This window comes from Pipra filicauda, unplaced genomic scaffold, assembly GCF_003945595.2.
Source record: "Pipra filicauda isolate LSUMZ 115617 unplaced genomic scaffold, ASM394559v2 scaffold142_size1944046_pilon, whole genome shotgun sequence".
Lineage (NCBI taxonomy): Eukaryota > Metazoa > Chordata > Aves > Passeriformes > Pipridae > Pipra > Pipra filicauda.
This window is the reverse complement of record NW_024103907.1, coordinates 661,321-688,455: the sequence shown is the minus strand read 5'-3', so window position 1 is coordinate 688,455 and position 27,135 is coordinate 661,321. Positions and strand designations below refer to the sequence as shown.

At 38.8% G+C, this 27,135-nt stretch overlaps 1 protein-coding gene across 1 annotated transcript in view; it reads right to left on the bottom strand.

Annotated features, from left to right (window-relative positions):
• SACS (sacsin molecular chaperone) overlaps positions 1-26,081 on the bottom strand; it is a 62,235-nt gene extending 36,154 nt beyond the window's left edge. The window contains exons 1-2 of the mRNA XM_027713689.2: positions 25,901-26,081; positions 6,653-7,180 (exon numbers count right to left, since the gene is read on the bottom strand). Of these exons, the coding sequence (XP_027569490.1) occupies positions 6,653-6,675 (23 nt within the window). The 5' untranslated portion in view covers positions 6,676-7,180; positions 25,901-26,081. The remainder of the gene's footprint in view (positions 1-6,652; positions 7,181-25,900) is intronic.
• Positions 26,082-27,135: the final 1,054 nt, after the last annotated feature.

Genomic DNA, 27,135 nt, shown 5'->3' with positions numbered 1-27,135 from the left:
AGCAGCTGCTAAAATAGTTTCCAGACCAGTTGTGAACCACCAAGACACACTGGCAAAATTTAATTCCTCTTCTCTGCCTGGGATCACGGCAGTGATTTATCATTTTATGAAGCATGAACAATGGTTTGAAGAGGACCCAGGAGGAAAACAGAGCTATCTGAACTGTCAGCCACCTCTCTGTGAGAAACTTCTCAAATGGTGGGATGCATTCAGGGGCACAGACAATCCTGCTATCAGTTCCCCAATCTATGTCATATCACATGACAAGACAATACCCACAAACTATGTCCTGTGATGATTTAACATTAATATTGGAGGAAAAGTAACTGTGTACCACAGATTCTGACTAGGATGTGACATCTGTTATAGAGAGGGAAGAGCTGGAAAGAACTGGTGATACAGAACTGGAGGTTCAAGGTTCTGGGCAAAGGAGTTGTACTCCTGAGCTATTGGAAAATAGCCATACCTGTTCTGCTCATAAATCTGATCCCCTTGTTACAAGGGAGACTGTTTGGCACTGTCAGGATTGAACGTCCCATTTCTATTTACTATTGGACATACTTCATTTGCCTCTCCTTTATTGCATGTTTTTTATTCTGTTTTTACTTTTTAATAATTTCTGTCCTTGGTCTGTATTTTTTTCTGTCCATCCAGATGGAAGCAAGATGTTTCTCCTCTTAGTACCACTGTATTAAAAAAATAAGAATGACTAGGACATGTGTTCCGAAGTTGCCCTTTGACCATCCACACTAATTGTTGTCATGCTCCTTGACACACTTTTGACCTGTAACTACTGTAACTGATACCTGTAACTATCAGTCTTAAAGAAAATGGTCAGGCAAGGTTCATAAACCAGGGACAACTCTCCACGAGCAGAACAGACAAGGACATTTTGGTTTGGGGCTAAAGATTTTAGACATGCTATATCCCTATAGATGTGCTATGCCCCTTACCCTTAGAATTCTGCCCCCTTCCCTGGCATCCAGTCCCATTTTATTTATTGTCTAGATGTTGCTGTTGATGATAGCAAGAGTCCTGCTGGTTTCAGTGATGCCAAAATTACCAATTTCGTGGCATTGTTTCCTAACAAGAGCATTTGTTGATTTCAGTAACAAAGATAAGGAAAATGAACACCAGTACTGATACCAGATCAAAAGAATGGGGGCAAATGAGCTCTTCTCAAAGTTTACAAAAAAGGAGAAGAGAATAGAAGTATTCCAAGTACAGTTCCAGTAGAAACCTGTTTGCAGAAACTTAATTGGACTTTACAGCCACTCCTTAATTACCATGTTGATTCTGACAGTAACATCCTGGCCATTCATCTGGCAAGAAAAGTAGAATATAAATCTTTTCTTATTACAGAGTGATTTATACATATCCTGTTATCTATTACCAAAGTCTATCTTTTTACAGCTTATGACAGTGACCTTTATAAACCTTATTTTTCCTGATATCTAAATAAAAATATACTAGAAAACTGACTATATAGAAGTTATTCTATCTGACTGAAAAGAGAGTACATATTCCAGTTTGCAGATTCTTGCAACAATAAAAACAAAAAAATCAAAACAAAACCAAAACAAAACCAACACTTTTTTTTTTTTTATTTCAATTATCCCTTTGGAAAACATGGAAGCTGAGTAATCTTAGTGAAGTTTAGAGGTATCACATACAAATTTGTTATGCAGAACTAATAATAATGATTTTATATGACAATGCTAAAAAAAAAAGTCATTTGACCTTACCAGTTAGGAATTTTGGAGGCATGGTAGTTAGAAAAAAATCCCAGCTTTTAGATATGTAAGGGTTGGGACTGATTTGAGAACTTTTTAATATGGTATATGAAAATTCCTATAGTAACATTTTTATAACCACTTTTCCAAGCAGAACAGCATTTAGATTTAAAAATACATAAGGAAAATTTTCCTGAGGCTATAAACAAAAGTTCTCTTTGGCTCAGAATGAAGTCATATAACTCATAAAGTAGGGACATGGAATAAAAAAAAAATTGTAAGAGTCTCTGCAACATTAAAGTACTTTTATAAAATGAAATTTAAGCCATTTTCATAGTGACATTTCCTTAAAAACAGAAAATTCTGTGTTGCAGAGTCACCTCATCTTTCCAATTGTTTAAAATAAGCCTGCAGTAGTAGAAAAAATGGATGCAAGTCCCTTCCTTCCTTGCCGGTATGCTTAGAAAGATGGAATGGAGCCTGAAAAAGGGGTGTGGGGGGTGATAAGAAACAAACATACCTAGGTCAGTAATGCCAGAGGAAACCCGCTGCAGCAGTGGCTTCCAGCACAGCAAGTAGTGTTCTGCAGTGCTGGCAGCAAGTAGCAGTGACTCAACAACTACATCTAGATTTGAGACAGTGCGCACCAAACATGAAAGCAAAACTTTCCGTGACACAGCAGGCGCTCACCTTCATTCTTAAATCAATTCCTTAAGTGTTAAAAACAGATGCTTTAAACATTACATTGTATATATTTCTCGGCAGTCAAAAGTTACAGATTGCATTGGTCTATAGTCAGTGCCAGGAGCTTGCTCTGTCTGTGCTTACTAATGCCTTTTCAAGAAGTTTGAAAGTAAACCTACCATTTGTTGATGACACATGTGCCAATGACTGTCCCTTACTGGACAGTTTCTGTTTTATTCAAATAGCTCCACTAGCAGAAAAAAAAGCAAAAAAACAAAAAAACAAAACCAAACCAAAACAAAACAAAAAACACACACAACTCTGGCCTGTGAAGTGTTTGATTCAAACAAAATATCTAGGTTTTTTTCCCTAAAATTTATTGCACAAATTAAGTAATTTGATGAAATTATTTTATTTTAGATTGTTGCAGTGAGTTTGAATCTGCACTCTGCAGATTTTTACTTGCATTCCTCATGTGAAACCTTTATTGGCAGCTTCTAAGCAAAATATCTGTTAAGATCATGGCTTAATCAAACATTAAAGAACTGGAAGAAAGCATCATTTTATTCCTTTTTCAAGCTGATGAGTTTCTACATGTCAAATATCAACAGAGCAGGATACTTTTGAATACTACTAAAAACAAGCAAAAGTTCAAAGGGCACAGAGGCCAGGAATAGACACTTATTTTCACCTGATGATTTTGATCTCTCAGTTATTTGCTTTAATGTTCAAGTGAGTTCCTTGATGGCACTAAGCAAATGCTAATGGAAAGTACTTAAAAGAACTATAAAACTTGTTTCAGTTTATTCTTTACAAATAAAGAACAGAGCAATAATAGGCACAAATAAATGATAGGATTTCAAAATCTCAAATGCTGAAATAAAATTTTTTCTTAGATCCACCTCTAGGAAAAGACTACTTTAGGTTAAGTCCTCGAAGAGAGGGCCTAAACTTACTCTTAACTATAGCACAGTAACCATTACTCCACGAATTTGAATTACTAAGAATCACAGAGTTTTCTATTCTGGATGGTACAGATAACAAAATACCAGCACAAAATGCTTGGGATTTCAAATTATGCAAAAGATTAAACCAAATGATAAAAATAAACTCCTCAGTTGATCTTTAGAGAATTGCATTCAGAGGGACTACAGTGTTGCAAGGGTTGCTGTTGGCATACATTTTTAATAGGCAATATGTTAAATTACTGGTGGTACTTTATTTTGTCCTTTGGTGCCAACAAAAGAGCTAGATTTAGAACACCCACTTTAACCTTGAAACATCAAAAAAGCAATGCCTAAATCTGCAAATTGATTTCAGTGCCTAATGTAGGCGCCTAGGTTTTTTGCTTCCATTTAGGACACAGTCATCAGCTTATCAAAGGTGGGGGTTTTCCCCGTACAACCTTAAGATATTTTTCTTATTTCAGTTCCAGAGTACTTAATGAAGCTATTATCTTTCCATATAAGTGAGGAAAATCCACTCAATAACTAAAATGGCCCCAGATTACCGATGTATAAAATATTTTAAGAAGTATTTATTGATCCCTATTACCTCTGAATACTGCATCTAATCATTCTCCAAAATTTCATAATATTTTCTAGATAGCAGTGAACAGAGCCCCATGTATATAGAGAAAATTAGAATATCAAACAGAAGGAAATACAAACAGAAGGAAATACAAACAGAAGGAAATACAAACAGAAGGAAATACAAGTAGTTTTCTTAAATTATGAAAAGATACTTCAAGATCCTCTGCAAGTGTCTCTACATCAGACTACCCTAGCTCTTTTCCACCTCTGTATCAGTTCTCTCTCCCTCTTAACAGGGTTCCATGCAGAAATACAAGCAACAATTTAACCTTCAGAAACGGAAGGACGGATGGCACAGAAGAAGAAACATGAGCCATGTGTAAGGCCTAGTGAGAGGAAGGGAGGAAAAGGGCAAGAAAGAACAAAGGGCATCCTCTTCTGGGAAAACACAGAAAGGAAGTGAAAGGGATTCCTGGGTTGTGTGACAAGTCCCACCATACAGGTGTAATAGCTACAAGTAAATACTCCTCCAAACACTAACCTCATACACAAGAGTTGCAGCATTGTTCATTGGGAACCAGAGGCTGTGTTTACATGTCCTGTCCTGCATAAAGTGGCATGGGATAAGACATCAAGTACTTACAGGCTTCTTACAGCCTCACTGCATTTCACTCTTCTTTCCAATTTACTGATGGAACTTCTTCCACACTCACCCCTAACCCCAGTTCTGATGCCATCACCCAATTTAATAAAATCGTACTATTTGAACTGAGTTAATTTGGCTCAGTTTGATGGAGCTGAAACACAAAGCACGAGGCAGCTGTCATATTTTCAGAAGGGACTGTGTGCTAGCCTGTAGCTTCAGTAAGGATAAGACATAAAGACGTCCTGACTGTTTTAGTGAAATACATGGTCAAAATTACATTAGCTGGCTAATGGCTTTCATAAATGCCATAATAATTGTTTACATTTCTGTCAGTGTGACAGAAGAGATACATGATGTCCCTTGGCATATCTCTGCATATTTGCACACAAGAGAAGCAGGAAATGTGTAGAAGTTAAGGGAGTTTTCTGCAAAGTTAAAGGACAGTGACACAATGAACAGAACACCTACAGAGGCAGTTTGAAAACTGTCAGTTTGAAAACTGACACTTGACTACCTTTAAAAAGAGCTGGGTACGATATCGATATTAAAGCTTAGGTAAAGTACTGTACAAAAATTTTTGAAATCTTTTATTTTTTTTGTAATTGAATGATACTGAAATCAAAAAGAAATACAGTGAAGGGCTTCTGAAATATCACTACATAGTCTAAGGGAAACTCAGTTTAACTGAGAGTTGCAAAAAAACCCATAAACTGCATGAGCAAAAATCACTACATAACTGACACGACAGGATATTTGTCATTGATGATCTGGGTGGAACAAAGCCCATCATTTAATAGTATCCAAGAATGTCAATACTGACATATAGAATTTTTAATTGTTGGCAACAAGAATAATTCTCATGTAAGAAATCTGCTTTTAGCAGAATAGGTTGAGCCACTCACATAGAAGCCAAACATGTGTCAAGCCTGTTTGCCTCTTGCTGGCAACAGCTCTGATGATTTATTAAGTCCGTCCTCTGTCCAATGCACAGTCTCCAGCTTTAATATTGGCCCTGCGACTCAATCTGGGACATTCCATACTTTCCAGCTCTTGTCCATGTCAGTTCTGTACTTTTGTTTCTGGTCCCAATTCAGTCCTAGCTACCAACCATGTTGACCATCCGACTAGGTCTTTACAAAGGCCTTCATATGTCACTGGATTATAGAAGACCTTGCTGCACAGATAGTTTGTCCAATGCCTAAACCTCAGAGATTCCCAGATATATAAAATTTGCATTGAAGGGCCTAGTTAAGTAACAAGAAGAAAAAGAGAGAGATTCAACCCCCCAGATTTTCTATCCCACAGTCATCTGGCAAAGGAAATACATAATTTCCATGAATTTTCACAGAATTACTCAGGAAGCCAGTGGAACAGATCCTGAAAGAGTAGTCAGCTGTTGCTAACAACTGTCTACCAGAATGCAAAGCCCGCCTTCTTAACACACAGGAAAAAATGGAGGCTGTAGGTTACAGAGCTGCCCATCAGTGGGGGTTCTGCAGATTGCAAGGCTGAGGGTGGAAGCTGTCTTCCTGCAAGACCACTGACAGAAAATAAGAACACTTCTAATTACAACTTAACATGTTGTAACTTAAAACAACTAAACATTTATCTCATAAGATTTGTTTGGACACTGTTCATGTGAAGAACTTGCTTTGCTTTTTAGCTGTTGACAAGATTATAGATTCATTCTGGTAAAACAATATGTTGAATTCAGAGTTAGGCAAATACAGGAAAGAAACTTTCACTTGTCTTCCAAAAATGCTTCAGTGGAGACTGTATGTGTACATTGAAAGTTAGACTATGAATCCATTACTCAAAAGTGTGATTAGTTTTTTCAAGTAGTTCTCATTAATTTCTCAGAGATAATTCATAAGTAAATGCTGCAGAACCTGGCACCTATCTATTACTTAAGAAATTAATTTCACCTTTAAAAGTAGCAATTTTGTACAAACACTAGGCAAGAATCAGACTCATTCTTTAAATTCTGACCATGCAGGGTTGAGCAAGAATATGCCAGCCTAACAGTAAATTCTTTCAGAATTTAATTTTTTTTTTACCTGTTCTTATCCTCGATCTCCATTGTCTCTTTTTCTTTGATATCTTCTTGATAGGAACATGAAGTAGACCTTGGATTTATTAATTAGAAAGTTATTTTTAATCTTTTTTGCTGATCATGTCTTCAGTGGACAGCAGAAAGCCCAAGCACATGAAAGTCCACTCAATGTTCACTTCATCCTTGATCTATCCAAGATGTCTCTGTGCTTCACCATCTGCCACTTCTCCAGTTTTCTTTTAAAGCCACATTCTTAATTGCTCACAGAAGTCCATTGTCTTACAATCAGAAACAGACGTAGCAGGACAGATCTCAGAAAGCAAGTTTAGTTTCTTTAACTGAATTCAGGCTATCTTCTTGTGCAGTTGGTTTATATTTATCTTCTAGAAAAGGAGTGGAATTCTGGAAGCTGCTGCCTCTTCTTTGTCTTCCTTTTTTTCTGGAAGCAAGCACAGTTGGAAGGGTATTTGCAAAGCCCAAAGGTCTGACTCACACCTGCTAGAAGACACTTCTTAATATCAGCTCAGGAGTTCTAGAAGAAGAGACACATGAGAAAATGGGAGGGCTATTAATACAAAACAGAATTGAACAGAACGGTATGAAAAAGTCATTTCCTTTGAGGGCATAGTTGCAGTTAGTGGTATTGAGTGAGTCATGATACTAATTATAAACTGCCTTGTGTGTTACTTTCAAGCACATGGAGAACTGAGAAAGAGCAGTGAAATTTTCTGCTTCTCCTCCACTTTAATATATACAATCAATACAATGACAAACACATAGCTGTAAGTACACTGACTAAACAGGTGTCATGGTTTAATGCCAGCTGGCAACTAAGCACCACGCAGCCACTCATGATGCGATAGGGAAGAGAATTAGGGAAAAAGGTGAAACCTGTGGACTGAGATAAGAACAGCTTAATAATTGAAATAATAATAATAATAATAATGTAATGCAAAGGAATACAGCAAAAAGAGAGACAGAAATAAAACCCAAGAAAACAAGTGATGCACAAAACAATTGCTCACCCCCCACTGACCAATGTCCAGCCCATGCAGCGATTCACCCCTCATGGCCAATACATCCCAGTTTATATGGTGAGCCTGACATTCCATGATATGGAATATCCCTTTGTCCGCTTTGGCTCCGCTGTCCCAGCTCTGTTCCTTTGTGCACCTCCTTGCTGACAGAGCACGGAAAACTGAAAAGTCCTGGATTTAGAGTAAGCACTACTGAGCAAAAACTACAACATCAGTGTATTATCAACATTATTCTTATACTAAATTCAAAACCACAGTGCTGTACTAGCTACTAGGGAGAAAATTAACTCTGTCTCAGCTAAAACCAGTACAGTGGGCAATTATTCTAGGATATATGTTGCTCTACGATATATATTACGGTCTTGACATAAAATTATGCCATCAAAGAAAATAACGGGCTGAGCAGAATATTTATGGAGAAGGGTTCTGCCCTTCTATTCAAATGGCTTGCAGCTAGGGGAAGAGATTAACTAGCTTGCAATGACTTTCCACTGGGAGGATTCAAACTCTCCCCAGCTAATCCCCACTCCTAAGCTATATAAATCAACATCTGCTCTATGCTGCTCATACCTTTAGTAACTATTTCCTTCAAGCTGATACACTGGATTTTATAGCACCAGAATAAGTGAGGCAAGGCATGAGCTGTCAAGCTGCAGAAAACAGTATACCTCAATATACTTTATAAGTTAGTACCCAAGGAAGGTATGTTTGAGAGAGCTAGGAGGACAACAGTGGTGTTCCATTATTGCTCTGCATTTGTGCAAATTTAAATCCTTCTCTGAGCCTCTGACAGTGTTGGCAAGTCTTTTCATTGTGTGCAGTTGCGTATGTCCCTCCTCAAACAGCAATGCACTGACATTCTTTCCTGACCCAGAAAGGAAAACAACTATGGCTAAATGACAAAAGATGAATTAGTTTACTGTGTAAGTATGATATTGAAACACAACTGGTATGAAAGAAAGGGAAGTAGAATTTGTGACTTGACTATTTTTTTTTAATACTTAATGATTTTACCTACTCAGTTAGTAAATGAAATGTCAAAGTATATGAATTCTGAATGCATGCTTACTCTAGCAAGAATCATGAAGAATTTAACTTAGTATAATAAACTAAATGGTTTCAATCTAATTTTTTTTCTGCAGATGATGAGATATATATCTAGCTCATATTCCAAAGAAAAGTCCATATGAAGTCACACTTAAGTAATAAAGACTTAAGCAAAGGGCCTACAAGTCCAGCCCCATTTGCTCAGGTAGGAATTATTTCATAGAAAACAAAACGGTTACAGCTGCATAATGAGTTGCAGTTGGGAGGAGACTGCTAAGAATAGGCATTTTGGCAGCAGTGGGAAGTCAGGCTTAAGGGAACTACATGTGCAGCCACAGTTGGAAGACCAGCCATCTTATACTGATTCCCCTAAAGCATCATTAAAAAATCACACATGAAAAACATTTAAAGTTATTTGAGCAGCTTCAGTTGCATTGAAGAAGGATAAAGGAAAAATATGCTATAATAGAAAGCTAATTATGACTAAGAGACAGCCCCTCCACAATTAGTGAGTGACACACTTTCTCAGACTCCATTCTATTTCTAGATTTGGCCTCTCAAACACTGTCCTTTATTATGTTGCCCCTTGATATGTTACCTGTTCTTGGTAGTGACACATCCAGGAAAAGAAAAATATCTTCTAGAATTTTTGACAATGACACCTTGTTAAGAAAATGGATAGGTCCAAACTACCTGAAAACAGCCTAAAAATCATTAATGCAATAAACAGTTTGCCTAGCAGAAGAGCAAGTTACATCACAGTGGGAAATGACATCTCTAGAGTGGCAAACAATTCCAATAGTCCTCGAAGGCACTTGGTCTTGCCAGCATAGATGTGACCAAAAGGTGTTGTCAGTTTGCTACCAGATCACATTACAATCCTAGAAAGATTTCAACACAGTCATGTCTGTGTCGTCTCCCACGGTAAGAAAGAAAGCCAACTTGGCTGTCAGATACCAGATACAGATTTATCCTGGCACACTTAACTTGCTGACCTCACACATCTTCTGTGCCTGAGCTGGTCACACAGGTTACCATCTTATGGTTTTATATGATATTGAGCTGCAGCATCTGAGAACATACTGTCATTGAATTTATGAGTACAGACAACCATAAATTTCTCCTGGAAAAAAAACCAGTTACAACCATTGCCTATACCAATTTTCTACTGTGGGATTTATTAGTTTTTAAAAGAAAACACCTTTGCTGCAGGATTTTATGCCTGTCTTTAATTGAATTTTGGCGGAGGAGGTTTAGCAGTCAAACTGTAAAAACAATCTTCAATTTTGTGGATGCCTGTGATTAGTTCTAGGTAGGAGCCACAGATATAGCTACAAAAATACCTAATTTTGCCTGCAAATCAGGTAGCTGCATATTAATACTGCTCCAGAAATTTCTGTTCCAAAACTATTACTGGTTGTCTGATTATCTATCTGTTCACTCCTCATCCACCCTTTTAATATTAGGATCAAGTCTAAATGAAACATGTACTTAGTTTCTTTCCTTCACAGTAACTAAATCAAAACTGTTAATAGTCCATCCAGTAGCATGGGAAGCATACAAGAGCCATCAGAATTACTGAACACAATCCAAAATTTGGAGGAAAAAATTTGTGTACAAAGCAAGCAGTAGCTAATGCTCAATTGATGTTTTATACAGTCTAAACCCGCAATTTGATCACAAGACATTATTGCTTATGGTAACTTCTGTTGGAATAAACAAGTCCACAACAACAGGAGGTATATATATCCTCAAGCAGGAAAGCAGTTGTGAACAGCATAGCATGAGAGCAAGCTGAGCTGACCAGAGCTGCAGCATAGCTGGGTCACTAGTGGGATGTGCACAGCGAAAGATACCCCATCCATCTGCTGCACTCATGGGTAACCTTGACTGAACCTAGCATTTGTCTTCAAGGTTCAAGGATATGCTGTGGTACAACTACCTCACCCTAATCATGGCTCCTTTCAGTACCATAGGTACAAACAGTCCATGTGTAAATGGGGTGGAACAAAAGTATTTTGTTATAGGACATTTCATTCTTCTCCAAAACTGCTTTCTTAGTAAACTGTAAATTGAATGGAAATGTACAACTCACATCTCATACATATGACATCATTTTGGTTTTACCAATAATGGTTTTACCAGTAAGTACAGGGATATGTGTCAGTGACACAAACTAAAAACTTGCATTCTGCTAAACTGCTTAGCATGAGAGAAGTGTCCCTTTAAAAAGGAAAAAGCAAGGATATCTGGCAGAACTGAAGGCTGACAAATGAATGCCAAGAGAGGCAGAACAATCTGGAAATAAAATATGCCCAAGGTCAAATCTGTGATCTCAAATAGTATGGAGTCATCTCAGGGATAACTCCCATATATCGTTACAAACACAGAATGGCTCCCCCATTTCACTGAATTCGGCTTACTCCTGGATTTATTAGGCAGGAACTTATGACAGGTTTATTTCTCATGATTTGGATCCTACTCCATGCAATAGTAGAAGTAGGTCTGAATGAGCCTAGAACAGACTCACTACAAATATAACAAGGACTGGTACATAGTCCAAAGAAAGCAGCTGAACCTTGAAGAAAAAGACTGTCCAGGTATTAAAATTTTGAAAAGACAGATGCTTCTTAAATACAAATTATTCCTGTCAGCACACAAGTATACTATCTGAGTTCAAAATGCATTTCTATCCAATTAAATTCAAGACTATCACACATTTGCAGGTAACACACAAATGTAAAGAGCTGCTTCTGAGATAGGTATTCTGCAGAAATTTGAGATGGACCTGATAGAGTGCAATATAATAATGTGCCAGCAAACTAGAAATGTTGGAAGTAAAATAGATATGTCCTTAATGTGTTTATTGTCTAGACAGTTTTTGTGTAGCAAATTCAACTGATATGGGTGGTCCATGCCATCAGCAGATATAAATCACTGCCATCAGCAAAATGTATGGCTCTGTATTTATACTGTTGTGCATTACATGAGCTTTCATGCTTTATCACATACAATTTAAATATTAAAAGCAAACTAAAAGCTTTCAAAAATGCCAATACTTTAATAATATAAATATTATTGATAGTATTAATGATACTAATACTATATTGTTAATGCTATTCATATTATAATGGATAAAAATGCTGCACTCTTGTTGATTTTTATATAGAGGAGAGATTGATCATAGCTGCACAAAAGTGATTATTTCTCTAGAGTGTGATGATTGTGATGCATTTGCATAATAGGCATCTTTTCTTTTTGAAGAAACATCAGAAATATATGTACAAAGATAAAAATATTTAACAGATGAAAATCAGGACAAATGTTGTAGTCACTTTTTGAAGAAAGTAAGTTTTTGCCTACTCTTTCCAAGGTCACACCAGCAACAGAAAGAGCAGCATAGACTGATATAAGCATTGACCAGCAACTCCATAATTGCCACAGTTTCCTAGAACAGCAGTAAGTTTGACAAACAAAATAAAATCCCAACTAACCTTGAGCTGGGAACTATATGCCACATGGGGAGTGAGAAGAAAAAAAAGCACAGGAGACTCTGCCAAGCTATTCACAAATCTGGCATTGTATTTGACCTTAGCTGCATGAACCAGGCACCCAAGCAGATACTTGAGAAAAGTGATTTATTAAGAAAATAGGAATTAATTGCGACTGGTTTACATTTAGGCAGTTTTAGCACCTAATCAAACCACAAGACTTAGAAGAAAAAAACTGCACCAGCATGAGCACAGACATATTGCTCATCAGAACACACACTGGAGTCCCAGGCAAGTTCAAAACAATGATAAGGTCTGTTATCCAGAGAGACCTTATAGCAGCCTTGCATTACCTAAAGGAGACCTACAAGAAAGTTAGAGAGGGACTTTCTGCAAGGACGTGTATTGATAGGACAAGGGGGAAAGGCTTTAAACTGAAGGAGGATGGGTTTAGGTTAGATATTAGGAAGAAATTCTTTACTGAGTGTGGTGAGGCACTGGAAGAGGTTGCCTAGAGAAGTGGATGCCCCATCCATGAAAGTGTTCAAGGCCAGGTTGAATGGGGCTCTGAGCAACCTGGCCTGGTGGAAGGTGTCCCTGGCCCACAGAAGGAGGGTTGAAACTAAAGGATGCCTTCCATAGGGACCTGGACAAGCTTCAGAGCTGGGCCCATGTGAATCCCATGAGGTTTTAACAAGACCAAGTGCAAGGTGCTGAACCTGGGTCAGGGCAACTCTCAGTATCAATATAGGCTGGAAGATGAACAGACCAAGAACAGCCCTGCTGAGAAGATCTTGGGGGTGCTGGCGAATGAGAGGCTGGACAGGAGCCAGCAATGTGCACTTGCAGTGCAGAAAGCCAATTGTATCCTGGGCTGCATCAAAAGCAGGTTGAGGGAAGTGATCTTGTCCCTCTACTCTGCTTTTGTGAGACTCTGCCTGGAGTTCCGCATCCAGCTCTGGGGTCCCCCCCACAGTAAGGACAATCAATCTGTTGTAGTGAGTCCAGAGAAAGGCCACCAAGATGATTAAAGGGATGGAACACCTCTCCTACGAGGAAAGGCTGCGAGAATTGAGATTTTTCAGCCTGGAAAAGAGGAGGCTTCATGGAAACCTTATTGCGGCCTTCCAGTACAAGAAACGTGGAAAGGGATTTTTACAAGACCATGTAGGTCTTGTAGGACAAGGGGGATAGGTTCAAACTGAAAGAGAGTAGGTTTAGATTAGATGTTAGGAAGAAATTCTTTACTGTGAGGGTGGTGAGGCATTAGAACAGATTGCCCAAAAAAAGTTGTGGATGCTCCATCCCTGGAAGTGTTCAAGGCCAGGTTGGATGGGGCTCTGAGCAACCTGGCCTAGTGAAAGGTGTCATTGCCTGTGGCAGAGGGTTGGAACTAGATGATCTTCCAACCCAAACCATTCTATGACTCTGTGATCTGCAGCAAGGTTCCGTAGTGCCCTCAAGCTGAATGAACCCCCTCTCCTGTTCTTTGCCTCACAGCATGGTGGTCAACTGACAGTCACTGAAATGTACTAATTGTGAAAACTTCTTTATTACTGAAAGAGAGAAGACAGCCTCCAGCAACAAACAGTGAAGTAAGGCCATAATGGTAAGTAGTAGTTTTGGTATGGATGCACCTGGAAAAGAGTTCAGTTACCTGAGCAAACAGAGCAGCTGCTAGCTCCAAAACCAGAAGCAGCAGAACAGTAATAACCCCGTATAACAGCAAGCAGAGCTGACAGCCCTATTGTTCTTAGGATGAAACCAGTATCTCCTCACAGCTCAGTGCTGCATGGATACATCAGCTGGCTCTTATCACAAGCCATGAAGTAGAGGAAATTAGTCTCAGGGGCATAAAAAAGTACAATACTTGCTCTTAAGAATAAGACTAAGTTAAATGAAACAAAAAAAAATGTCTCGTACCACCTTCATCCGTTTCTTTCTCAGAGGAACAAAGGAAACACAATTCTCAACAAGTAAATGTGCTTAACACAAGACCTGCAATAATTCACTTATGGAAAAGGGGACTCAAGAAGTATGACTGCATGCAGCAATACATGGCAGCTGGAGCAAAAGGCTTTAAAAACCCCACAAAATTGAGGGAAAGAGCCATGTGGTTAAAACCTCACCACTGTTCTCCAGAAATGTGGAGATTTTAAGCCCTCTCCTCTGAAACCGAAAGCAGTGGATGCCACACAAAAGGACAAACAGAAGGAGAACCATTGTGCTTAGTGTTAGTTCTGAACCATTTAACAGGCTTTCCAATGAAATGGGAAACTGACGCTGTCTATGAACCATAATACAGAAGCCTGAAGAGCTCTGCAGTCACAAACATATAAACAATAGGGCTATTAGGCTGAGAAAAAAATAGCAGGAATATGAGTTATGACTTGACTGCCCAATATGATATAATTTAGAGATATACAGCTTAATTTATAAGCTCTTCTAGCTCCAAAGCAGGGTACACTAAGTCCAAGCTGAACACTAATTTCTAGTATCTGAAACACACTGTTCTGTCCAGACTTGCCAATACAAAAATTTATGAATTATCTAGCAGTGGGGTGTCAGTCTCATGAGTCCCTGATGAGAAACCAGATGAAGGAAAAGATAGGAACTGAGCCCTTATACAGAAAATACTAAAATTCCAGAATAATTACACCAGTAGTGGTTTTGTCGAAGTCAGTCTCTGTAAGTGATACAGGGCTGGAAGGAAAAGTAGTTGGTCTAATGCTCTGAAAATTTGATTCCACAGGGAGGGAAGTGAGTACCTTTATGGATTTCCTTCCCCATGTTTTTCTTTTAAATAGATTTTGTTTGGATTGCTAAAATCATTCTTTTAGCTACAAAAATATGTCCCTCAAGCACTTCTCTTCAAGAGTAAGCTCGAAAACTCACACCTTGATTACTGTTTTGTGACATTACTAATGGCTGAAATACCAGGAAAACCAAATACCCTTCTCGGTTGGATAAGGGCACTATACTGTGCTGTATATAGAAAACCATTTTAACAGATACACAGAGTCTTGGGGTGCACCTGAAGTGCACTTTGCAGACATGCGCTTAAGATGAAACAGTGAATGAACTTAATCTGAAGATGAACTTAGGAAAAATATTCATTTACTGTTGGATCAGTCATGCCCTAAATTTGGGATACCTAATCTTCGAATCAGAATTCTTTGTGCATTGCCTCCTACACTGTAAACTAACAGGCAGTTCAGGCTCAGGTATACTGAAGTATACTGAATCAGAATACCTGTGTTAGTTGTTTTAGATGATCAAAAATAATTGAGTCTTTGTTTATGTTCAAATGTTTAAAGAAGAAAAAATATACTTAGGAAATTTTCTTACTTATTAAGTAAATTAAAATCCAAATAATTATCATAATTAATACATATATGTGGAAAATTATCCTTTCACACATTGTATTTAAAGCAATTGTTGTTTTTACCTTCAAGTGAAGGGGTTAGCTATGTTCAAATCTTGGTATTGATCTTACTTCAACATTTCATTTAAGAGCAGATGGGTTCAGAAGTTTAGAAAAAATTGTCTTCAATTAGTAAAATGAATTTATGTTTGGTTTAGGCATCACTGTTCCCTGTATGCTATCAATGTAGTATCTGGCCTGGCATATTCCCCTTTGTTCACCTTGCAGCACAGATGGCCAGGAAGGAAGGATATTAGCCTGCTGCTAGGAGTAGCTGTGTTCTGAGATGAGACTTTCTCTCTTCTAAAGACAGTACAGGGTCTTTTTCAACATTATTCTTATGATTGCAATGAGGATTGGAAAGAATTTCTTGTCATAGTGATTTGAAAGTCCTGAGACAAAAAGCTTTTTCAAGTGTCAAAATATTTTTTTCTTTTGTTAAATGAGTATTTATTATTGTATTACTGTATGGAGGTTCCCTCCTTTGTTTACAGATATTTGAATTCAGTAAATCTTGATAGCCACAAAACACTAACCTGTGTAAGCTATGCATAAATGTGATTGGTTGAATGACTGTATGAATGTGTTTTGTAGCATCTTGTTGTTAAAGGTTTGAGGTAAATTGAAATTCTTAGACTACAACTCAGAAATCTGTGTTTGACTGACAAAAGCCTGAGGAGAAAATTTCAAGTGTACAGTTACAGAATATTCCCAATACTTTCATTAGCAACTCTCAAAGGAGCATTAATGAAGCCAAGCCTTTTCCTAATACTTATCCTGTCCTCAATTACTCTTGTAAAGAACCTTTCTTCACATTGAATTAATGGAAAGCTTATGATGAAGGAATCTTGATGACATTATGAGCCTGCCAAGTCATTCTGTTCTTCAGGAGGTATGAGATATACAGACAGCCCTGGTTTGAGGGATCTCCAGGTGAGACAAGAGTGTATTGCTGACATAACTGCATCTGATGAAACTGAACTCTGATTCATCATGTCAGAAACTTTCAAAGCACTTATGGACTGCAGACTATGTGCAGTGTACTACTTCACCAAAATATGCATCTCCTACTCTGCAGCAGCTTCCAAATGATTTCCAGGCACATTTGAGATATGGCTTCTTAGAAAGCCTCATTCACAGCCTATTACAGAGGCTAAGTAACAAAGGCAAGTAGCACTCACTTTTATTTTTAGCATTCAACGTGGGAACCAAGATGACATGGCTAGTAGAAAAAAAAGTGCAGAAACTGAAATTCCCTAAATGAGCTAGGAGTTAAAGTTAACTCACTCTAATTGGAAGAAATTAGGTTATCTCTGTCCAAGAACTCTGGAACATGAAATCGCAGGTTTAGTAGGAAATATCTTTACTAAATCAGAGAGGTTAGTACTATATACTGGGAAAAAGTGATCTGGACAACTGCAGATCCTTTGTGCATCATCGGCAGTGCACTCATGCATCTCAGATCTGCTAAGTGTAAGTATATAAACCAAAAATTAATGGATATATTAAGTCAAAAACTGTTTTAGTGTGGTCTCCTAAAAAAGAAGCTAACTATTGTCCAGTCAGCTGGCAGGGAATTTCAGTGTTGATGTTGGTTATTTTGTTCTGGTTTTGCACCTGAGCACACCACAAGACCGCCCAGCTTAAGGTAAAAAAGCAAAATACATCAATTTTGCCTTGCACCCAGACATACCACAGGACTGTCTGATTTAGGCTAGGGAACAAAATATTTTGTAATAGTTGTTTGTTTGATATAGTAGCACTGTAGTATCAAATCTAGAATAAAGGCAACTATTAGAAGGAATCACATAATTTGGAACCTACAGATATGTCACAGCTGCCTAAATGAAGACGTCAGACCTGTGAGGAGAGGAGAGAAGGGAAAATATTACTTTGGACCAGACTTATCCTGACCTATGGAAAAGTATATAAGCTCCAGCAATACCCAGTAACACTTGGGGAAGATAGAAGAAGCCCTCTTTAGTTCCAACTTCCAGCCTTGAAGAACTCTCAAGTCGAGCCATCTCAGCTGCAGAGACTAAACCATCAAAATATTGTGTCTGTCAGGGTCAACCAGGCAGCATCAGATTTACAATATCTTATATCTAGGGCTTGTCTGGCATGTGTGATTAACACTTTATGTTTAGTTATTACAGTACTTGAGTAAAAAATTGATAGCTTGCAGTGTGGAGAGTGACAGTTCTGCTACAGTACCTGTTAGCAGAACATGGTGTTAGCGTAACACTTAAGTAGCTGAAAGATTGTCTGGTTTAGTATTTCATTATGAAAGTAGAGTTCATTAAGATATTTTTGGAAGAGACAGTAATGAAAGGCAGGGACGAGAAAAAAGTTACTACAATTTCCTTCCCATTAGCACCAGCTGGTAGAGGCATATGACCATGTTGTGTGATGTGGTTTCAGACACAAGCTGCACAGTGCCTCCTCATCATCCTCACTTGATTCAAATCAGAATGTGTCAACCTATGAACTTCTGTGGGAGAAAATTCTGAGCAGTTAACCTGAAAAAACAACATGGGACCATTAGAGACTGTCATTATCAGCCAACCAAAAAGAGACATCAGCTTCACAGTGCTGGAGAAGAACATGCATGAGGGATACATTTTAGTACCTTCACATCCTTCTCAAACTGCAGGGCCCAGAACTGTACACAGTACTTGAGGTGAGGCCACATCAACACTGAATAAAGCAGGAAAATCCCCTCTTTTGCACAGATGGTGATGCTGTTTGATGTACACTGGGATGGGGTTTGCCCTCCTGGCTGCCAGGGCTCACTGCTGACCAGCATCCCCATCCCTCTCTGTAGGGCTGATCTCCAGCCCCTCCTCTCAGAGTTTATTCTTGTTCCTGGCATCACTCCACCCTAGATGCAAAATCCAGCATGTCAGATACATACCGGCTTGTGTGTGCTCAAGACCAGAATCAGGCTAGATCTTGGCCACACACTCAGGTAACCCATTTCGCAGTCCTCTGTGCCCCCTGTGACATCCCAGTGGTCTTGAGAGATTTGTGGGAGCTTAGAGGAAGCAAGGTTTCATTTTAGGCCAAAAGACCTAAATAATGATGGCTAGTTAGATTGTATAAAACTTTTATATAGCATAAAGTTACTGACACAGACTTAATCCTGAGTGCCTCCATGACTCGTGTCCAGGAGAGAGGCAGGTCCATAAGTTAGAAGTGGGGAATATTTTACAGGCTATCTTCTTTTTCCAGAACAATTCCACATAGCAGCCAGCCAAACTTTCCTTCAAAGGATAGGGAGCTGTGTCAGACTCAAGAGTGAAATGACCTCTGATGAGTGCTTTTCATCTTCCTGGCAAAGGGTATTAAGACCAAGAGACAAATACTTCTGATGTGTTTGCTGCATGGTTAATTTTTTTTTCCATTTACTGATATTAATAAAAAATTAATATGTTTTCTTTTTCTCTTCGTTTCCTCCAAGCCTACTTTTTAATAAAAGAAGCAGGAAGAGACTTTTATGATCACTGCATACTTATACACATGTGGATAGAATTTGATAGATATGAACAGTAGTAGTTTTACCTCTATGCTCTTTGTAAGCCAGAATTGATGACAAATGGTATGGCATTTTCTGTCTATGAGCAGTATGCTCTTAAGCAGGGAATTCATCTCTATTAATTCCTTCTTCATAAGTGGGAGTGCTTGTATCTAAACTGGGACATATTATGCTGAAATTTTCATCTAGGAATGCCAAATGTTGCAGAAGCAAGGAGATTAACACAGAGGTTTGCCTTGAATCAGCATACCAAGACAGTGGGGAGGAAATATTTTAAAAGCTGAGAATACCTAAGTCATTTGCAGATGTTGCAAACCAGTATGAAAGCACTGAAATGTCACCTGTTTGTTTAGCAGGTGCCATTCACAACAGCAACTGCTGTTGAAAAATATTCTTAGAACTCTGCCAAGATTTGGTGTGCCCATGATTTGACATCACTTCCTTTTCTTGTATTGCTTCACAATATACTCAGTTCTAGGTATTACTTTCTTAAGAGCTCTTTCAATGCGCTTTTTTTGCCCCCAATTCAAAATGCTAAAAAGGTGGATTAACATTGAAAGAAAATGACCAAGGGACTGAATATGAACATTTTAACATATGAAACAGCAATAACATTATTCACAAAGAGCTATATTAAGCAACAGGGGTTGCATAAAGTTGCATTCATGAGTGTCTGCAGAATATTTTGAACTACTTGATTAAACAGCACCTTATTAGTGATAATTATGATTAATGAGAAGCTTATAACAACAAAGCTCTCTTTGCAAGCACTGCAATAGAAAGAAAGAAATGAGAAGCACATTTCATACTGGAGTTGCTACAATAATAATTAATATAGGAAGCCATGCTGAAAGGGTATTTGGAAGATTTTTATACTACAGAGTTTGTGTTGACTAAAAAAAAACAAGCACTTTTTTGTGTTATTTCTTGGAGTTTTTTATAAATCTGTAAGACTTCATTTTTATTCCATTTAATAGAATTTTACAACGTGTTAAGAGAGATGCCCAGAGATCAAGATAAAGGGACAAGCAGGAGCCCCTGAGATAAATACACTCAACAGAGTCTAAACAATTTTGGTGCTCCATTACATTCCATAAAGGAAGCTTGTGCCTTTTCCATCCAGCTATAACATTAATCCATTAGAGAAAGAGGAGACAGGGTCCTTCTCATTTATTATTTATAGGACAGGGCATGCACAACTTGTCTGACATCATCCTTGTCACAGCTAATGAGAAACTGCAATAAATCCATTTTTGTGGATCTCTCACAGAAGAAATCAAAAAGCTTTTTCAGATCTAACGATCCATTTTTCTGCAGTAGGAGAGGGTTTGCTAACATATGCAACCAAATAATTTATTGTATATGATTGTGTATGTCCCGAAGTGATGAGCTTTCCACAACACTACTGCTGTTTGGGAGATGTCCCTGTGTGCATATACATACATTGTATAAACATCAAACAATCAGTATGATTCAAAGAGATGTTTTTAGCATTGTCAGGAGTAACCAAAGCAAACCAGAAAGCTCTTTTAAGTTCTTCAGCTCTTAAATCCAATTTGTTGTGGTGGATCAACACTGTTATGCTGAGATCCAGCCTGGCACAGAGTGGGATAACACAAGCCAATGTCAAGACCCAGGCAAGCATTTCCAATGCCAGTCCAATATGAACATGAAGGTAATGAGCTGAAAATTATTAGCACTTGGAATGAGACTCCATGTCACTCTACATTGCAAAAATTGCCCTCCAGTGCACTACTTGCTCCATATGTCAACCATGGACTGCTCTAACAGAGAACCTGGCTCAGCACATGCAGGCATGAGCTTGTCTGCGCTTCTGAGCAGTTTCTTCTTCCCTCACTCTCCTATTTAGCAATGCATCTGTGGCCTGGGGAGTAGGAGAAATGCAAGATGCTGCTGTAGGATCGGGGCAGGCTGGGGACAGTGCTGCTATGAAAAACCTTGTGAGAATGGATCAGAAGTGGTGATTCATGTAGGAATTGCCCTGGGATGGAGACAAAGAACAATAAGGAGAGAGAAATTTGGGGAGAAAAGGGGAAGGTTTACAGTGGGCATTTTATGGGGAAAGTGCAAGTGGCATAAGCAAGAATTGAGGGTCCTGCAATTCCCCTTCTCTCCTAACAGGTCTCCAAACATCTAACATTAGCAATTTCTTTCATAGTGTGAATAACTTTACAGAACAGGATTCGGTGACAGTTGGTGCCTGCTTGTAAAGCACATCAGACCATTCTGAAGCTACTATTACATTCCCCAGGATCTCAGCTTACGTTAGTTAAAATCTGACAATAATTTTGCTGTTAATGCTATGGAGCTCCACGATGTACCATATATAACTAATGAAGAGATAGACAAGTAAATTAGCCTGTCCTAAAAGAGCAAGGTACAAGCTGTTCCTTTTGCTTCACTGAAGCTTTAACTAAAACTCTGTTATAGTGTAACTCCAGCTGGCAATTAAGTACCATGCAGGTGCTTGCTCATCCATCCTCCCCCAGTGGGATGGGAAGGAGAATCAGAAAAAAAAGGTAAAATCTATGGGTTGAGATAAGAACAGCTTAAAATATGAAATAATAATAATAATAATATTGTTATGCAAAGGAACACAACAAAAATAGAGATAGAAATAAAACCCAAGCAAAACAAGTGATGCAAAACACGACTACTCACCACCCACTGACCAATGGCCAGCCTATTCCTAAGCAGTGATTGGCCCCTCCCCCCAGTTTATATACTGGGCATGCATATGGAATATCCCTTTGGTTAGTTTGGCTCAGCTGTCCTTGCCATGCTGCCTCCCAGCTTCCTTGTGCGCCTCCTTGTTGGCAGAGCATGGGAAACTGAAAAGTCCATTATTTAGAGTAAGCACTATTTAGCAACAACTACAACATCAATGTGTTATCAACATTATTCTCATACTAAATCCAAAACATAGCACTGTGCCAGCTACTAGGAAGAAAATTAACTCAATTCCAGACAAAACTGGGACAAACTGGTGATTTAAGTACTAGCATTGTTATTTTCTTCCTTTTGGGAGATCAGAGTGTTAAAGCTTTGACTTTTACTACTTTCCACCAGCTGTCTTATCTCAAATAGGTGGTGATTGGTATATGCAACCAGCTGTATTATTCTGCTGTAAGAAAAAAGAAACTAAACTTTACCACTGAGAGGAGCCCAAGGCACATTCATGCCCTTCTAAGAGGTCACCAGAGGACCTCTGCCCCATGTCCTAGTTAGGACAACTGAGACCAGTTCATCATGGTATGGGTGTAACCCAAAACTGTGTATTCTATAGCCTTCCATGCCATTTCCCAGAAACTGTTGTCAACAGACTATTCGCACCCTCTGCCCATAGAGCCTGACTCCTCAGGCTTTAAACTAGGTGTTAAGAGGCCTGTGAGATAGGAGGATGCTCTTGTCCTCACACCCTTTGTGGAACTCCCCGCCCTGAGGGAAGCACTGAACATTCCTGCCTGAACTGGAGGATATATAATCTTGGAGTCTTGGAACATTTTTAACCACTCTGTGGGATCCAGAGAAAGACTGCAGCTCATCGCTCTCAACCAGACTTAGACCACCCTCAACTGGACTGCAATCACCACTTTTGACCAGACTGCAACAGCTTTTTCCCCAGCATCTCACTGCAATCACCACTTTTGACCAGACTGCAACAGCTCTCCCACCAGCAGGTTCTTCCCCTCTCCCTTTACTTTGGACTCAAGCGGGGCCCAAGGAACACCACTTTGTTCATGCCCCAGGGTACTGGGTTATACATTTGGGTTTTGTGGGTTAAGACCAATTGTTTGTATGATTGTACTTACTGTATTATTTTAGTAAATTGTTATTCTGACTTATAATCTCTCCTTTGAGTTGAGTTCATTTCCCCTGCTGGTTAACTCTTAAACCAGCACACCCCATCGTGTCATAACCATAATCATCACCTATCAGAAATTACACCTTATTTTGGTTTGACCTGGGTGGAGAAAGTTTCTACAGGTAATTTTACGGAAGATAACTAAGCCTCATTTATTTCTAGTCTGACCTTCATGGCTGCACATTTTTTTGTGCATAAACACACGTAGGTCTCCACAGGGAACGTGAAACCTTCCTTTCTCACACAGCTCTGGTGTATCGCCATCACAACCAACAAACGTACTTCCTAAAAAATTCCAAACAATTACCATCTTCTGTTGAGCTAATCAAAAGGAAGATGAAAAATGCTAATGAACTAGACCATCCCATTTAAAGATTTAACTCAAGACTTCTAAAATGCAAATATATCCATTAAATACACACTTAGAAGAAAAATGTGACCCTACTGTTCCAAAGTAATGTGTGAGTTGTTATATTCCTTAGCTGAGGCAGAAATAATTGCTGAATAATTGCATGTATAACAAAAAATATTGCTGAATGAATTGACACATATTTCAAAAAAGACTAAGTCTTCCGAAAGTTCAAATACTTCAAAATCCGACATGCATTTTTTCATTTCTGTGTGTTATTCCAAGGGTTCATAGAAACTAGCCAGCTAGACACTGTTTAAACTCTTCAAGAAAATGCTACCATTTTGTATATTTTAACATAAAAACTCATCCTGTATTTTAGAAACTCTACTTTTGAGAGTAGAGTCCAAGCAGCCCCAAACATTGTGAAGTGCAATGCCCACAGGCTAGTTTTAGGTATCTGGTGTATCAGCTTTTCTGGAAGTGCTGCTATGTTTCCATTTACTTTACAGGGAGCCTCAGGCAAACGTGGCCCTAACTAGGGCATCTTAGATATGCTGTATTATATTTTATAAATTTGGGCCTGTTGCCTTGGAGGTCATAACAAAATCACATCTGAGAAACAGGAAAACAATCAAGAGAGAGAGACAGAGAAAGAAAAGGGTTTTGAGTTGGCCCCTGAAAATGCCGAATTCACCCCAGTATAATTCTGCTGAAAACAATGGAAGTACACAGGAGCTGAACTTTTCCCACTGTCTTTACATAACAGCAAGCAGCCTTTAAAACAATTTTATCTAATTAAATTATGTTATAGTTCTGCACATTTTCAGTATGGGAACAGAAATTAGCTATGTTGGACTGAGTTTTTGTATTATTTTTGTATTCTTATAACACGTGACAATGCAAATGATTACTTTGTTAGTCTTTGGAAAGGCTTTTTCCAACCAGAGACTCTGCTTCGTGTTGAGAGGGTGACGATCCTGATATGGGAGAGGAAGGGTCAAGAATGAACATTGACAATAACACAGCCTCAGCATTCACATTTGCTGCCACAGTGCTCCCTAGGTAACAGTAATTTGCTATAAACTCATTAAGGGATAAATTTGGCCTCTTATAATTCAGTTTCTGGTAGCAAGCAATAAGAAGTTGTTTTGCAAATAGAATAGACAGCTGATGGAAGTTTAATACCTCTGGGAATGTAAGGTGAGGGCAACTCCCAAAGCAATGAAGGGAAAACTTCCCTATGGATTCCTCAGTGTGAGGAAGGCTCTGCCTCACATCCCCAGTGAGGTGAACAGCGTGATGGGGGCAGAAGTGTGTATCTACTTGCAGCCTTTGGCATCAGGAGCTACAGTTCTGCCAGGTCCCAAAAGAGATGCAGAAAAGAAGGCTCCTCCTTGCAACAACTACTCATCCTCCTCAACACCCCAGCACAGGCTGCTCATCACAACTACCCCGCTGTTACCTCCCCTGGCACTGGAGTGAGGTCTCCCAGCGGTTTCTCCAGAAGCTGCGTTAAGTACCAAGGACTTAAGTTAAGTAGAGGACATCAAATAGATGATATTCTCCAGATTAGAGCAAAAATAATATTCTTATAAAATAACAAGAAAAATACTCACTACCTCATTATTTAACTCTGCCAACATGCATAGTTTTAGCTACAATAAAAAATTTTGTCTGATTACCAAAACATTGCTGAGAAACACAGTGCAGTAAACTTGCTCTAGCTCTGCTTTTTTACTTGTTTTTAAAGCTGTACTAGATCATTAGGGCATATGTAGAATAAAAAGCAGTAAAGCATTTGCCAGAGAGCAAGATATTGGATTTCCATAAGAAAAAATGTTTACATTTAAAAATGCATGCAATTACTTCAGCTAGCAACAGACCAAAGACAGAAAAGTGTTCATTCCTTTAAGTAATAAAGGCACTCTCTTTGGGAGAGCTATGTTAAGAACTAGTCTCCCGATGGTAACACACAAAGCTACTGGAATTTCATAAGCTTTCTACAACTGCACATATAAGAAAAATTTAAAATAGAACAGTTGGCATGAAGAAAATTTGTATAACAAATAATTCTAGGAAATTTTTTTTAAGCTAAGTCAGCCATTGGAGTGTGAAAAAATGCATTGTGTATAGCAGTGCTTGAAGGCAGAGCCGAAATTCAGCGAGAGGCCTTTGCACAAGGAGGGTGGTACTGCAGCAATCTGCTAGCATATCTATAGAGCAGAGCCCAGATAAGCCATCAGGAAAGGAGAATAAGCTCGTGCTTATTCTTTACCCACCCTACCAGTGCACTGCAGCTTGTGAGTCACTCAAAAATTCTGTAGAGAGACATACAATAGAGTTATTTGCCTAAATACACTATGAAACGTGTCAGAGTCAATGCTTTCTCTGCTTGTGAGAACTAAAAGCATCGGGGTGCTAAAACATCTCCCACAAACAACTGCAGTGACCACAGGATCTGCTGTTGAGCTCGTACTTACAGCGTCAGCCGGGACAAAGCTCGGTATTTAACTATTTCTTCATAAACTGCTTCCACATGCTTGTCTGTTCATTGTGCCATTTCTTCCATTGATTGCTTGTGTTTGACAGCATCTGGGCTGCAAAACGACCCTTTCCTCCCTCTTTTGCGAAATCAGCAGACTGCGGAGGGATGCGTGACCACTGCTGCAGCCAATGTATCCAAACAGCCCAATGCAGCAGAGGCTTTAGCTCCCCCTTCCCAGCCTGTTTTTTTTCTTTCTTTGTCTGTGTGTTGGGTTTTTTTTTTTAAAGTGATATGGTCCTGACTAACCTCAGTATTTCAGGAGCACAATACAAACTGCAGGCACAGGATAGTCAACAGATGGGTAAGGATACCGAGACAGAAGGCCAAAATAACACAATTTCAAGAGAGCCTACTCAAGGTATAGCATGTATTTGAACTATTTCCTGTAATAGATCCAATTTTGTGGTTGTCTCTGTTTAATTCAAATTTACTTCCTTTTGCTGCATTATTTCTTCACTTTTTGCATTTTTTTCAGCTTATTCAATAGAAATAACAGGGTTTCTACCTATTTATTTCATGGTTCAACTACCCTGCTGTGTCAAAGAACATTTACATTTTAAATGTTTGCAATTTGAAGAAGTCCCCTGTGAAAACTTGTGTCTGTATAGCAGCTTTAGTAAATACCTTTACTGTTCTGCTTTATCAACAGCGTGTTATGCTCACACTCTTTAGGATGGCCTTAAATTAATTTTGTTGGTGTTGGTTACATCAAGACTCAGAAATCTGTGTGCTACCAGTGGCATCTGAGTTTGGTTTCTCTTTTCCAAGTTGGCACAGGTAGCTGTTAGTGCTTACACACTTATCTTTAGCACTTAGACACTTTAAAACTTATCTCCTTATGTACTTCACATTCATATTCCTATTCATGTGATCTACTGCATAAAGCAGACCTTGGAATTTAAGGCATTTCTAAGATATTTCATTCTCTCACCTTAGTCACCTGTGTTAACCTGTCAGGTTGTCCTCCAAAAAACCAAAAACCCTTTCCTTTGAGAGCCCTTCTAATCTTGCCAGTTGTATTTCTTTGAATTTCACTTATCAGTGCAGAGTGCTGTCCTTCCCCCATGATACAGCAGCCCACAGCCAGAAATACATCCTTCCAACCTGCCAGTCTTCATTTAAAATGCTGCGCTAACATAGCACTTCACAAGAGCTTCAGGACTTGAAAGG